Source organism: Hippocampus zosterae, chromosome 11 (assembly GCF_025434085.1).
Source record: "Hippocampus zosterae strain Florida chromosome 11, ASM2543408v3, whole genome shotgun sequence".
Classification (NCBI taxonomy): domain Eukaryota; kingdom Metazoa; phylum Chordata; class Actinopteri; order Syngnathiformes; family Syngnathidae; genus Hippocampus; species Hippocampus zosterae.
Window position 1 is genome coordinate 1505004 of NC_067461.1, and position 13837 is coordinate 1518840.

General features: G+C 55.5%; 1 protein-coding gene across 1 annotated transcript; it reads left to right on the plus strand.

Annotated features, from left to right (window-relative positions):
• Window positions 1–787: 787 nt before the first annotated feature.
• LOC127610783 (inactive ubiquitin carboxyl-terminal hydrolase 54-like) lies at window positions 788–13433 on the plus strand. Its single transcript, XM_052081224.1, has 22 exons — window positions 788–990; window positions 2891–3409; window positions 4083–4175; window positions 4271–4405; window positions 4474–4587; window positions 4709–4791; window positions 4946–5048; window positions 5144–5290; window positions 5394–5543; window positions 6288–6447; window positions 6837–7085; window positions 7122–7322; window positions 7542–8100; window positions 8218–8333; window positions 8671–8823; window positions 9277–9396; window positions 9691–9862; window positions 10045–10787; window positions 11053–11150; window positions 11447–11539; window positions 11739–11907; window positions 11987–13433. The coding sequence occupies exons 2-22, from the start codon at window positions 3197–3199 to the stop codon at window positions 12454–12456; spliced, it is 4341 nt and encodes a 1446-aa protein (XP_051937184.1). The 5' UTR covers window positions 788–990; window positions 2891–3196; the 3' UTR covers window positions 12457–13433.
• The last annotated feature ends 404 nt before the right edge of the window (window positions 13434–13837 follow it).

Below are 13837 nucleotides of genomic sequence, written 5' to 3' on the forward strand. Positions count from 1 at the left end.
ACTCTCAGTACTGACGCAAAGTTATTTTGACAGAGTGACTGACCTCGACGTTCTGCGCCCATCGGCATGTTTCCCATCTGATCGATCGAGCGCAATCATTACGGAAACGTGTGCACAAACATGTAGATGTGATGGGGATTAGATTACTTTCGGGAGTGGGGGGGGGGAATTTGTGCTCAATGGCCACGTCTGATTTTTAAAATGAACACATGGGCAAGGTCATTTGTACAGGATAAGCCAACTCAGGAATATTACGTTAAGTACAATAATTACACTTTATAGAGCCATCCATCCATGTAAACTGGAGCCGATCCTGGCTGACTGTCGGACTGGTTCCTGGCCAATCACGACTTTGTTTTTATTTAATATGTGCTACTTTTCTTTGATAAAACTTGCAATGCAAAAGGGTGGCAGGGGATCAAGGATGATCGCATGCTTGACTTGCTCTCGCGGGCCACCTAAAATTCTGTGGCGGGCCCGATATTGCCACAGGCCCCTTAGCTTTGACACCCGTGTTCTTGAGGAGAAGTGTAAGTTCCAAAGCTAGTAAACTAAAAAGGTGGACTGTAAGACACAAATAGGACTCCAACAATGATGAGAACCGTGTTTTAACATAAGAGCTCTTAAATAATGACAAAGTAACGCGAGACTGAACTTTTGCCCAACGTCGCTGCAGCAATACGCTTCCGTTAAATGTACATAGAAATGTTCTCACAATAAATGAGATTTTTTAAAAAATGTAAGCCAAAGTTCTTTTTTTTAAGGAAAGAAGAACGCTCCGACACGTTGACGTCCTTGAGGCTTGCTCGTGCTCACTGGCGGGGGCGCGCCGCAGGTAGTAGCCCCGCCCCCTTTCCTGGTCTCGGTCGTCCTGTCTTTTCACACACCAGGCAGGCATTGAACGTCCGGTCCCGGTGGAGCGGCCGCAGCGGTATCTGCAGAACAACCAGCCGACTTCCTTCTTCTCAAACCCCCAACCCGCTGCCTCAGGTGAGCAGCCGCCGCCGCCGCCTGTCGGGACCGGACGAAGAACCCTAGAGAACCCCCCCCCCCCTTCCGTAACCGGACGTTTGAACGCGGCGACCGTTCAGCCTCATTCAGTGACGTTAACTGAAATCGTAGCTTGACCGGCCGGACGGACATTTCACCGCCGCCCTCGAGCGACGGTCGTCGGTATAAGCGGATGGATGCGGCGGCGGCGGTGCCGGCCCGGCCGCCGTCGTCATCCGCTCTCCTCTCGGTGAAGTTTGCTCCAAGTGATGTCATGCTAGTGAGGCAGGCGGGCAAGCCAGGCAGCCCCCCCGCCGGACTCGCTTGGAAGAAATCGCCCTTTTTCCCGTCGCCTCGTTCACGTGAATTCGAGTAGCAAAGACACAAAGCGTCTCGCTGTGCTCGTTTTTGGAGCACACGTGAAGACATCGATCGTCCTTCTTTCCGTTTGGATTCTGCGCTTTGCTTAGCCCCCCCCCCCCTCTCCCCGTCTTCGCTGGCCATTGTTGTGTGCACGCAGGCACGCGAGGAGTGGAATCGATTTTGAAAAAGTGTGACGCATTCGGAAAAGGCAAGAAGAATGGCTGCGCACTTTGGCCCGTTTGCGAATGAGCATCTTCTACGCATTGAGCGGGATTAGGATTATTATTGTGCGCGTGTGCAAACGGTGCGTGAATGAATGAATGAACGAATGACTGGTGTCACACTGTGGGTGCAACTTCAGTGCGGTGTTTGTTTCAAACTCGGCACCGCGTAGTGTATGCGGCGCCTCGACTTGCAAATTCAATTGATTGCGTGACCGCGCTCGCCACTCAAATCGTTTGTCACCATTCAATCCTTGATTTCGTTTCAGCCCCTGGAAAACACCAGACAAAACAATTCGTATAAACCATATAAAACTATCATGTTATATATTATTTTATAACGGCATGCAATAGTAACACACACACACACAGGCCCAGATGATTATTATCGATAACATAATGAAATAGCATGTAAAGAATGAAACAGTTTGTGCATTTCATGCTTAATTGTGCCGCTCCGGTCGTGCATGCCATGGCCACCAGGGGGCAGTATTCTACATAAACACCCGTTTTGTGAAAATTGACTCGGTAGTTCCTGAGCTAGAAGGAGTTCCAAATTGCCAAATTATTTTGGTGGCGCCAGGGAAGGTCAGCGGCAAGGATATTCACCAGTTGTCCTTTTTAGTCAGGCGGCCCCCAAATCCCCCCCTCCAAGAAGGAATGCCCGCCAAGCAGGTCAACGCCGACTTAAGTTTCACTGCGGGAAAATTGAGGCACGCATCTAAAAAAGTCCAGCGGGAATGAGCGCTTCCAATTCCTAGAAATGTTTCCGATCCCTTATTTTCCTCCTTTCTTTCCTTTTCTGGGTGTAATGTGACATCACCACCACTACTCACTGATTTTTCACATCCTTGTCTGGAATGCGGAGAAGTTTTTCTCACACGGGCTCCAGCATCCACCGCTAATGTTGTTAACGTTAGCATGAATGTCGGGGTCTCCATAGACGAGAATAAGATTTGAGTCTTGTTTTTGAAGTTGTTTAGTTGAGCGCAGCAAAGCTCCTCGGCCTGTCGGCCCCGCCCGCCCGCCCGCCCGCCTCTGTTCATTCATGCGTAACGTTTTAGCGAGCTAGCTGGCCGGCAAGCTTGTATGCCACCGCTAATTAGAGCAACAGCGTCGTTAGCCGAGGTGCTGCAGACAGTCTAATCCCGCACAGGCAGATCAGCATAATCCCTCGCCACCTCCCACACACACACACACACACGCACATGTGTGTGTGTGTGTGTGTGTGTGTGTGTGTGTGTGTGTATGATGGTCTTATTTCGTTGTTTTTACAAGTTGTTTTAGCCCAGCAAACATGTGAGTGTCTCCCACAGGTTTCTTCACCGACCTCTGAACGTGCTGGTCCATGGGGCGCTTGAAAGGTGAAAGTTCAACACTCGGACGGCCAGAAGTCTACCAAGGGGATGATGGGAACGCTTTTGAGTCTGCGTCATCGCCGTCCCCAAAAGATGGAGCCCATTCGGATTTCCCGGATTATTTCTCCCGCTCGCATCTGGAAGTAAATGTCGTCTTGCACCAGGAGATTCTCACCGTCAATTAGTCGTTGAAATCCGCGCCGAGCGGGCGATGCTCAAAATGGCCGCCCGGACGACACAGAGTTGAGACGCGGGCGCTCCGTCATGTCCTGGAAAAGGAACTACTTTGCGGCGGGCGGCGGTGGTGGTGGCGCAGGCGTGGCGGGGCTGGCAGGAGGAGGAGGAGGCGGCGCCGGCGGCGGGCCGGCCGGGATGGCGGCCATGTTGACGCCTCGCACCGTGACCTCCATCGCGCCCAGTAAAGGGCTGAGCAACGAGCCGGGACAGAACAGCTGCTTCCTCAATAGCGCCCTGCAGGTACGCACGCACGCTAGCTCGCTAGCTCGTACATCTGAATAACGCAAAACGTCACGAAGTCATTCGCCGCCATTGACGTCTCCTGACGTGAAGTGCGTTTTTCAACGGGCGGGCGTAAAAGAGCATCTCGCGCCGCTCGTCTCTGAGTGTCAAGTTTGCAAACCGCTGTCGTGACCGACAGGACGGGACCCGTCGGATCACTTTGGATTTGAGATCGCTCCAGTTTTTGAAGCGAAAATTAGCAAAAGTTAGCACCAGTTAGCAGGTAGCTAACCAGCTGTCTCGCCGGGTGAGGGCAGCGTGGAGCTGGTCGGAATGTCAACAAGGAGCAGGCTGGAAGTTGGCTCTCGATTCGGACGGCAGGTCACGTGACTCCCCCGCTGCCGCGGGAACAAGGCGACATATGCCAGCCTGCGGGGGGGTGGGCGGCAACAGGAACAGGAAGGAGTAAACAAACACGCCCAAAGTCATCACGCAGTTGCAGTGCTATCGCAGCGCTTTTTAAAAAAAGAACCTTGTGGATTTCAGCTCATGTTACATATTTTACGACATCATTCAATTGGCATTTTTTTTTGGGGGGGGGGGGACACGTCAGCCCGTTAAAAACCGTGTTGAAGGGAAAAGCGGATGCGGCCAAATGAAAACCTCGACCCATCAAACGTGTGCCGTTTAGGTCCTGTGGCACTTGGACATTTTCCGCCGCAGCTTCAGACAGCTGACGTCTCACAAGTGCATGGAGGACTCGTGCATCTTCTGCGCTCTGAAGGTGAAGACCAAAAGCACCCGCCGGCTTTTTAAAAAAGTTATTATTATTTTTATCCAACATGGCTGCATGTGCGGCTGTGCTTCTTCCCCCTTCAGAATATCTTTGCTCAGTTCCAGTACAGCAGCGAGACGGTGCTGCCGTCGGACGCGCTGCGCAGTGCCCTCGCCAAGACCTTCCAGGGCGAGCGGCGCTTTCAGCTGGGCATCATGGACGACGCGGCCGAGTGCTTCGTAAGACGTCGCCATCCACTTCCTGTCCGTCGCCCGTACCGCCGTGACGCCAGCTCGTCTGTTGACAGGAGAACATCCTGACGAGGATCCACTTCCACATCGCCGACGAATCCAAAGAAGACATCTGCACGGCCGGGCGTTGCATCCCGCACCAGAAGTTTGCCATGATGCTCCTGGAACAGGTACCGCCAACGCGTCGCACGGATACTTCCGATACAATGTCACTTTTGCCAGAGTGTATTTTAATTAGCCATTCAAAAAAAAAAAAAAAAAGTCATTGCGTTTGTGCGTGTCCCGTCAAAGTGTGTGTGCAGCAGCTGCGGCGCATCTTCGGACCCGCTGCCCTTCGTTCAGATGGTCCATTACATCTCCAGCACCTCCCTGTGGTAAGTAAGCGTCATCGCGCCTTGCCGTCGCAACTTGACGGTCGCCGCAAGGCGTCGTATTTTTCTCCCCGGGAGCACGCGGACGCGTTTTTCCAAGCTCCTCTAGCGCCATCTTGCTCAACCAAGCACGCCTGAGGCTTGTCATGTTCCTCAGTAACCAGGCGGTGAAGATGCTGGAGTCCCGACACAACGCCACCCCGGCAATGTTTGGGGAGCTGCTGCGGAAGGCCAGCATGGGCGACCTGCGCGATTGTCCCGTAAGCCACGCGGCACAGCTTGAAGCAAAAGGGACACCTTGCGCGGCCCGTTCCAACCCCCCCCTGCCCCCCCCCCCCCCCCCCCCACCCCACAGAGTCAGTGTGGCCAGCAGCTGCGGATGGCCCGCGTCCTCCTCAACAGTCCGGAGATCATCACCATCGGCCTGGTGTGGGACTCTGAGCGCTCCGACCTGGCCGAGGACGTCATTCACACTTTGGGAACTTGCCTGCGCCTGGGAGACGTAAGTAAAAAAAAAAACAAACTCCAGCGGAAACAATCTTTAAAAAGTCAGAGCGCCGCATCTCATTTCTAACGCCGACGGGACGCGCGCCCGCCCCGCGCAGTTGTTTTACAGGGTGACAGAGGAGAAGGCCCGGCAGGCGGAGCTCTACCTAGTGGGCATGGTGTGTTACTACGGCCGCCACTACTCCACCTTCTTCTTCCAAACCAAAATACGACGCTGGATGTACTTTGACGACGCGCGCGTCAAGGAGGTTCGCTCTCTTCTTATTTGCCTTTCGTCCTTCTCCCCCCCCCCCCCGCCCCCCCCCCCAAACGTTGTTCTTCCGCCGCTCTCGTCCAATGACATTCCCCTCGCCCCCTCGCCCACAGCTGCTTGTGAAAACACGGATTTCCCTCCATTGTTTATCGCTCCAGCTGGACGCAGGCGAGGGTGTGGTCACAACACACACACACACACACTCCCATGCGAGTTTTGCCCACCCAGCAATCTTTTTCTGTCTGTCTGTCTGTCTGTCTGTCTGTCTGTCTGTCTGTCCTCTCTCTGCCTCACTCGCACGCGTGCGTTGTTGCGAACATCCCGTTGGATCGCTCCGGAGCTGGAGATGTTCTTTTACGGTGGGGGGGAAACGGAGGACGGGTTAAAATAACAAGTCGCAGTTTCACTCTTGAAGGAAAAAAAAAAAAAGCGGACAGGAAGCGACCCGGTTGGTGCGTTTTCGGCTGCCGCGTTGACGTTTTTGTCCGAGTGGGATGGCGCATCTTTGCTGAGTGAGGTGAGCCTGCCCAACCGCGTTTTCGTTCACTCGCACCGATGTGACGTCACGTGGGCGGGGTCACGTCGTTGGCAGGAATGGATCCAAATCGAGACTCACTCGGCCGCCTTTTCGACGACAATAACATCGACGCTCACACTTTGTGACACTCTCGAGCGCTCGTGGTTTTATTCTTGCCTTGCTCTTGACCCCCCCCCCCCACCCCGCCCTCCCCGTCGACAGATCGGGCCCAAGTGGAAGGACGTGGTGTCGCGCTGCATCAAGGGCCACTACCAGCCCCTCCTGCTGCTGTACGCCGACCCCCGCGGCACGCCGTTGCCGTCCCAGGACGCGGCGCCGCGGCCGGGCGTCAACAAGCCGTGCTACGACAGCGACGACTCGGGTAACTACAACACAGCTAGGAGTCGTAGTAGTAGCACAGCCGCAGGACAGCAGGTAACTACGCCGGGGTGGGGGCCGGGGGGGGGGGCAAACCTGTCTTGTCGTAGTCGTAGCAACTTGTTGGCGTGCTCGCGATGACCGTCGACGACTTGAAAGCGCGGCGGCTCGATTGTTTTCTTTTTTTTCAACAAGTGCAAATGTGCCCGGGGTGTGTGGGAAGGGGGGGGGCACTCTTATTTTTCTCCTCATTTGGATTTGTGTGAAACGTATCAAGAAATGGGCATTTCTTGTGCTAGCAGTAGCTGGAACGTGTGAGTGAGCCCCACACACACCCGCTAACCTAAATGCCCCCGCCCCCCCCCCACCACCCCCTTAATTCTGCCCCCTCAGGCCGCGAGCCGTCCATCTCCAGCGACACTCGCACAGACTCCTCCACGGAGAGCACCTCCTCCCGACAGCCCGCGCCTTCGCGCCATGAGCCCCCGGCCTCTCGACCCCCCCCGGGCCCACCCACAGGCTCCGTTCGCCCCCGACGCCCCGCCGCGCCGCGCCACGCCTCGCTCTGCAGTCTGGATGCCATAGGTGGGCGATTCACTTTGGAGCGCGGGTGCGGCTGGCCGCCAATCACCGCTCGCCGGCGTCACCTCATTTCTTTTGTTCTGTTCTGAATGGATGCGCTAAACGCCGCGTCGCCGCCCGTGCTACGTCGTCGCCAAGGCTACGCGGCGGGGGCCGCCGAGCGGCGGCAGACTCTGAGGACGGGAGGAGGCCCCGCCCCCGCCCCGGCCCCGGCTCGGGACAGGAGGCGCGGCTCCGGCCGCCTCCGCAGAGCCAAAGCGGACCACGAAGCCCCTTCGGCCGGTTACCACAGCGAGGGTACGCTGCGGGATTTCTAGTGCTGAGCATATCCGCCTCGACGTGCGGAGGGCGTGGGTTCGAATCCGTGGGTTTTCTCTCGATACTCCACTTTTTCTGCCGTTTCCATCATCAGCCATGCGCGCATCCGACATTTCAGTTGTGTTGACGAACACGCCGCCCGTCGTCCTTCTCCCGTCAGCAACTGCACCTCACCTCCTCTCGTCCCCCCTCCCTCAGGAGAGACGCTGAAGGAGCGGCAGGCCCCTCGCCAGGCCCCCAAATCCTCCTCCTCCTCCTCGAGCAGCCGTCTCCGTGACTTGAGGGAAAGCGTGAGCAACATGCTCCACGGCCGAACGCTCTCCACCTCCTCTCTGCCGGCCGCCGGCGTCGTCTCCTCCGCTAGCCAGGCGACCTCCTCGTCCGACCCTCACGACCGGGAGGCCGACGGCGACTCCAAATCCGGCTCTGCGGGGGCCACGGCGAGGTACCGGCCGGCGTGGAGGCCCCGCAGGGAGGCGCTCAACATCGACAGCATCTTCGCGCGGCGCAGGCAGGGCGGCTACAGCCCGCTGGCCACGCCCCAGCTAGGCGCCGCCTTGCTGAGCCAGCAGGAGGCGACGGCGAGCTCCTCCAGAACGCTCCCCGCCGCCGCCGCCGCCTCCCCCAGGGAAGCTTACACAATTCGAGGGCAGCCGGCGCCACCTCCGGGGCTGATCCAGAGGATGGAGAGCGGATACGAGAGCAGCGACAGGAACAGCAGCAGCCCCGTCAGCCTGGAGCTCAACTCGCTGGAGCGGTGAGACCAGTTGCGCCGTTTTTCGCGGAATCATCAAACTTTGCTGTGAATTTCCAACCTTTTCACTTTTTTTAAAAACATTTTTTTGGGGAAAACATGTTGCCATGTCATCTGCAGGGAGAGTGTGACCGGGCTTTCATCCTCTTCCGGACCGTCGTCGTGCAAGACCGCGAGATCCAAGAGTGACGGAGCGCTGCTGCAGGACGTCAGCTCGGCCACTAGAGGGAGCGCCGGTACGTTTAACAAGGCAACAGCGGCGTTCGCTTCCTATTTGCAGGGCGAGGGAATAGGAAAATTTTTTTTTAAAAATTCATGGCGCCCGAAACAGGCCTAGAATGGCCAGAAGATGGCAGCAAACCACTTTTTGGTCTGACTGGGTGGGCTTGACAAAACGAAGCCCTCCCTCACGTCGACTTTGTTCCATGGCACCAAGATGCCACAAGAGGGCGCCAAAACAATACTTTTGGTATCGGAGAGCCCATCGTTTTTTATTCCAAGAGTGGAAACGCAAATTTTTCACATTGTCCGTCGGCCCGTTTCAAAGTTTTTCTTTTTCTGCAACGCCCGCAGGCCGCAGCGAGCTGGACGAGCTTCAGGACGAGGTGCTGAGGAGGGCCCGGGAGGAGGAGTGCCTGCGGCAGCAGGAGAAGGACAGGGAGGCCAAGCTCGAGTTCAACCCCAGACCCAGCAAGTACCTGGACCTGGACCAGCTGCAGATCCAGGGTACGTATACACGCACGCACTGACTCGCTACAATTCAACTCGTGTGCGGAATGTTTGTCATTGAGCGGCCGAAAAGGACAAAAGCGAGAATGTGGCATGTGGTGAACTCGTTTGTGTTGGCAGCTTTTTTTTTCTTTTTTTGTATCTCTCGTGCACAAACCGATCATGTCGACCTTCGCATACTCAAAGTGTGGTGAGCAGAAAAATATGCAAACCTTTTGGAATGTCCGGGATTTCTGCACAGGTTGGTCATAAAATGTGTGACATGAGCTAAACACTTAACCACCATGTTAAGTTTCTATATTTTCAGCCCCTAAATAATTTGCTTAGCAACAGCTTTGCGTACTTGAGTATTTATGTGTGATTTTCATTTTTAATACATCGGTGTGACCGTTGAGGATCCACGTTAGAATAAGGCGTCTCTGAAGGCACGTGCGTTTTGGCCTCCCCCAGGCAAAGGCGACGGTCTTGATCGGTGCCTGTCGGAGGCGGAGCTTCTGCTGGACCAGTCGGTGCGTCTGGAAAAGGCGGGCGAAGTCGCCGCCGCCCTCTCGGCCGTCAACGAAGCCATCTGTAAGACCCTCCTCCTCCTCCTCATCTTCTGTCTTCTCTCGCATAAGCTAACGAGGTCACGAGAGCGAGCGCCACCCGGCAAATTTTTTGCACATTAGCTCCATCGCTTGCTTTTTTTTTTTTTTTCCGTCAGCTCATCCTTTCACCATTTCCAGACTCCTTATTTGACCACACGGAGCCCCAAAATGTCCGTCTTTACTTTTGTCTTCCTTTTTGTGCATGCAATCATTTTAGTTTTTTGCACGTGTGTGTTTTTTCTTGTTTTTGGTTTTGCGGTTGCTGCCGCTCGTGTAGCTAAGCTCGGGCTGGCGAGTGAGGGCTGCTCTCGCGCTCACGGTCGACTGCAGCGTGGCATGAGGAGGGCGCGCGGCAGGCAGCAGCGGCTGCTGTTGCTACTGCAGCATCATCATCATCATCATCATCATCATCATCATCATCTTCATCGTGACCAGCAGCAGCTGCCCAGGTACCCGAGGTCTGCTCGGCCAATCGTGAGTCAGCAGGCAACAGAAAAAGGGAAGGCGAGGACGGAAATTTGGCCTACACATGCGAAGCGGCAGACTCACTCATTCACCCTGTCACATTTTCTCACGGGTCTGCATGTGTGTGTGCGTGTGTGTGTGTGTGTGTGTGGGCGCGTCTCCGCAGTGAAAAGCCTGTCTCGCACCAAATATTTCTGACGGACACTTGTGACGACCAATCGGCGTCCAGCCAGGACCGGCAGGGCCCGCCTCTCCCTCTTCCATCTCCCCCACCTCCTCGTCCCATCACGGACGTGGCCTCCCACAACGGCTCTTCTTATGAGCCCGCCCCCTTCGCCGCACCCGCTCCGACGCGCGACTCCACCAACGGCAGGTCAGCTCCTGCGGCGGCGGTTTCTTTGGCTCCAGGCCCCCCGAGAGAGATGAAGTTACCGGGTCTCCCTGAGGGGGGCGTTGCCGCGCCGCCCACGCTGCCATCAGAGTTCCCATCCACCCCAAGTTCATATTCCGCGTTGCTGCCGCCTGACGCGGCAAACAACCCGATGGAGGAGGAGCGGCTTTATTCCTCCAGACCCCCCAGCGGGAAATGGTCCGACTTACAGTCGGACCATCGTTCCGCCACTCAACCAATCAACCCGTCGGGCCTTTACAAGCGCCCACCCGCGCCCGCCGCCAGCGGCCCGGTTGCGTCTTCCTCTTCCTGCGCCGAGGGCGGCGGAGACTCGCTGCCCGTGGAGCGCTGGGCACAAAATGTCAGCAGATACTACGGCTCCCGCGACGCGCCAGAAATGGGAGGAGGCGCGTGCGCACGGCCGCCCCCGGCTGAGGAGCTTTCAGAACTGGACTTTCTGTACCGGGCCAGCTTGCTGGCTCCCGACGTGCACGGCAGCGCCCCGAGCCACAAAGCAGGTAGAAAACGTCATCCATACAATCCAAATTTTGAAAACTGAACTCGAACCTAAAAGCAGACCGGCGCACAAATGCTAATGTAGTAATGCGCCTAGTTAGAGGTCATATTGCTAGCATTTATTTGAAAACGAAATTCCACAAAGTATTTCCAAAATAGTGATGATGTTCATGGGACTTGGGATGGATCCTTGGGGGATGCCTCCTAGTTGTCACATACCTCATCCATGTTGGAATTTGTAAGTGTTGCTGTTTTGTGATGCCGCAGGAGCGAGGAGAATCCCGTTTGGATCGCGGCGCTCCAAAACGCCCACGGCCGAGATGGAGAGACACGCCTACAGGACGCCCGTGATGCTCGCCCCCGAGGTAAGAAGTCATATGAAGTTTTCCCAAATGACATCGTGAATTACCCAAAGAAACATGCGCAACCTCGTAAATGACAGCGATATCACAAATGACTTTGTGATTGGTGTGACATCACACTGTGAAGGCGGATTTATGAATACAAACCAAACGCAAGGTAACTCAATGCGCAAAGAAACGTTCTCAAATTAGAACGTAGAGTGCGCGAGGACAAGTTTTGGGGGGGGGGAAAAAAGATGATGAGAGAAATAGCAACACATTCGAATGTGCCGTGATTGACATGGCGACCGGCTGTTCAGTGTCCAGACGGCGCGGACGAGAGCTACAGCGCAGAAAACCTTCGCCGCATCGCTCGAAATCTGAACAGCAACCTGGGCCCCGCCGCAGGCTCAGTAAGTCACACGCTCCTTTCTACTGCCACCCTGTGGTCACCTGCTGCATCTGCCATTCTTGCTTTTCATTTACACGTCATGACGTGATTTCTCTTTCTTGCAAGTCTAATGTGATGTTTTTGGTGGACTCCGCCTTCTTTCTCATCATCCGCCATCTTGTTCTCGTTTGACGTTTCCTCTCCGTCGCTTATTTCGCAAGGTGTCGGTGTCCGGTCGCTCCCCTTCCTCGTCAACCCTCCCCCGGCCCCTCACCGCCTCGTCGTCGTCCATCGGTGCTCCGTCATCGTCCTCCCGTCGCCTCCGTCACGGCGTCCAGTCGGCTCTCGCGCCTCCGCCGAGCTCACGGCCGCCTGGCTCAGGCCCCCCAGGTAAACTTCTCCTCTTCATCTTGCCGAAAAGAACGAGCGTCACGCCTGGCTCCTCCTTTTCACCTCCTTTCTTTGTCAGGACCCGGACGGCGGTTCCACGGGGACGACGGAGAAGCGGCAGTTCCGCGTGAGCGGCGCGCGGGTGTCCCCCCGACGTACGGGACACTTCCCCGCGCTCCCCATCGTTCCTCCGCCTCCTCCTCCTCGTTGCAAAGAGGGGGTGCCGCCGCCGCCCCCCCTCACAGTCTTTACGCCACCTTGTCTCGTCCCGGCCGTCCCGGCCGTCTCGGCGGCTTTGCCCTTCAGCCCCATGTGTCTCCGGGCGAAGGAGGGGCGGGGGGCGGCCCGGCCCGGCCGCTGCGTCTGGACGTGCCCCCCGACGGCGACTGGCGCCGCGGGGGGGCCGGCGCGGAGAGGAATCCGGCCGGCCTGCTGCGCCAGACCCCGCGACCCATCTGCTCGCTGTGCCGCCATCTTCCCGCCGACTCGCCGCGTCCTTTCTGCCCCCCCTGCGGCGCCCACGTGGCCCGCCACCGCCCCCCGCCATGACGCTTTTCAAATGTGCCTACCAGGAAGTTTAAGTTTGCAACAGCGGCTGGCCTGCACTTGACTTGACTTTGGACCACCAAGACCAGCTTTTCTCCACCTCCCTCCTCCATTTTGGTCTTGATGATGATCATCATCAAGACCAAAATGGAAACTTGGAGACTTTTTGATGATGATGATGATGATGAACATCATCATCATCATCATCAAAAAGTCTTACACAGAAAGCCAAACTGGGACACTTCAAGTTTCCTCCCACCTGAAGGCATTTTTGGCCCCGATTTTCAATCGGCAAAGAGAGGCCTTCGTTTGTTGTTGTAGTCGGCGGATATGCGAAATATCGTAATCTGCACCTCATCCAAAACGCTCTCGGTAGTTTTTGCTAGCAAGTGGCCTTGTGGTTGATGACAATGCCGCTAAAACAACAGGCCCAACGCCGGCCAAAGACTTTAGCAGAGCGCCGTACTTGCAATTAGCCGCATGGTCTCGCGTAGAGCACCGCAAGCTAGTTTTCGACAAGTCAAGTTGGAGTGTTTAGATTTGAAGCTTCGAAACAGAGTTGCGGCTAATCTTGAGCATGTTTTCCTCTTCCCGTCTAGCCTGCGACACGACACAAATAGAAATGTCTAAAGATCGCTCTTTCTCGCCATATGTGTACCCATTTAGGACTTTATGTACCAAGAATGTAAGCGTTGCACCTAGCGAGTGTCTTTGTTGTACTCGACTTCCTCGGCCGGTGAGGAAGAAAGTCGGGTGTGATTTTGAGACCTTTGTTGTACTCGCAGCAAGCCAACAGCCCAAACACACAAAAATATTCTTCAGAATGAGCAACTGAAGCCTTTTTTGGTGGTTTGTTTGCTTGCTGCTGACTCGGTTCACTTTTAGTCAAAAAGTTTTGGTTGGAATGAGCTTGTTCTATTTTTGCTGCTTATTTTTGTACTGGGTAGAATTAACACGATTGAAGTGTTCCAAAGAGGAAACGTTGTGTTTATTTGAGTGGAATGTACAAATGGACACGCGGAGCGAATGGCAGCGGCTTTATTTCGTCACTTTGGATTTATTATTTTCAACAAACTGTACAAAAGGGATTCATTTCAATACATTTTTTGCAACCACTCCATACAGGATGAGAAGTTTGGTGGAGCAGATGAACAAGTGACGGCGATCTGGAGTGAGCCGTCGTCTGCTTTCGCGGCTCGACGGAGCAAAGAGTTGCCCGAGCTGGCCGCAGAATCCTCGGACCACGCCGATCCTCGAATGAAGGCGCACTTCCTTAAACCAGGCAAAATCTTTGAAACCCTCCGTGGAAATGCTAAATTGCTAAAATGCTAATTTGAAAACCTACTTTGAAACCTCATTTGGATCTCTCGCCCCAATTTAAAAC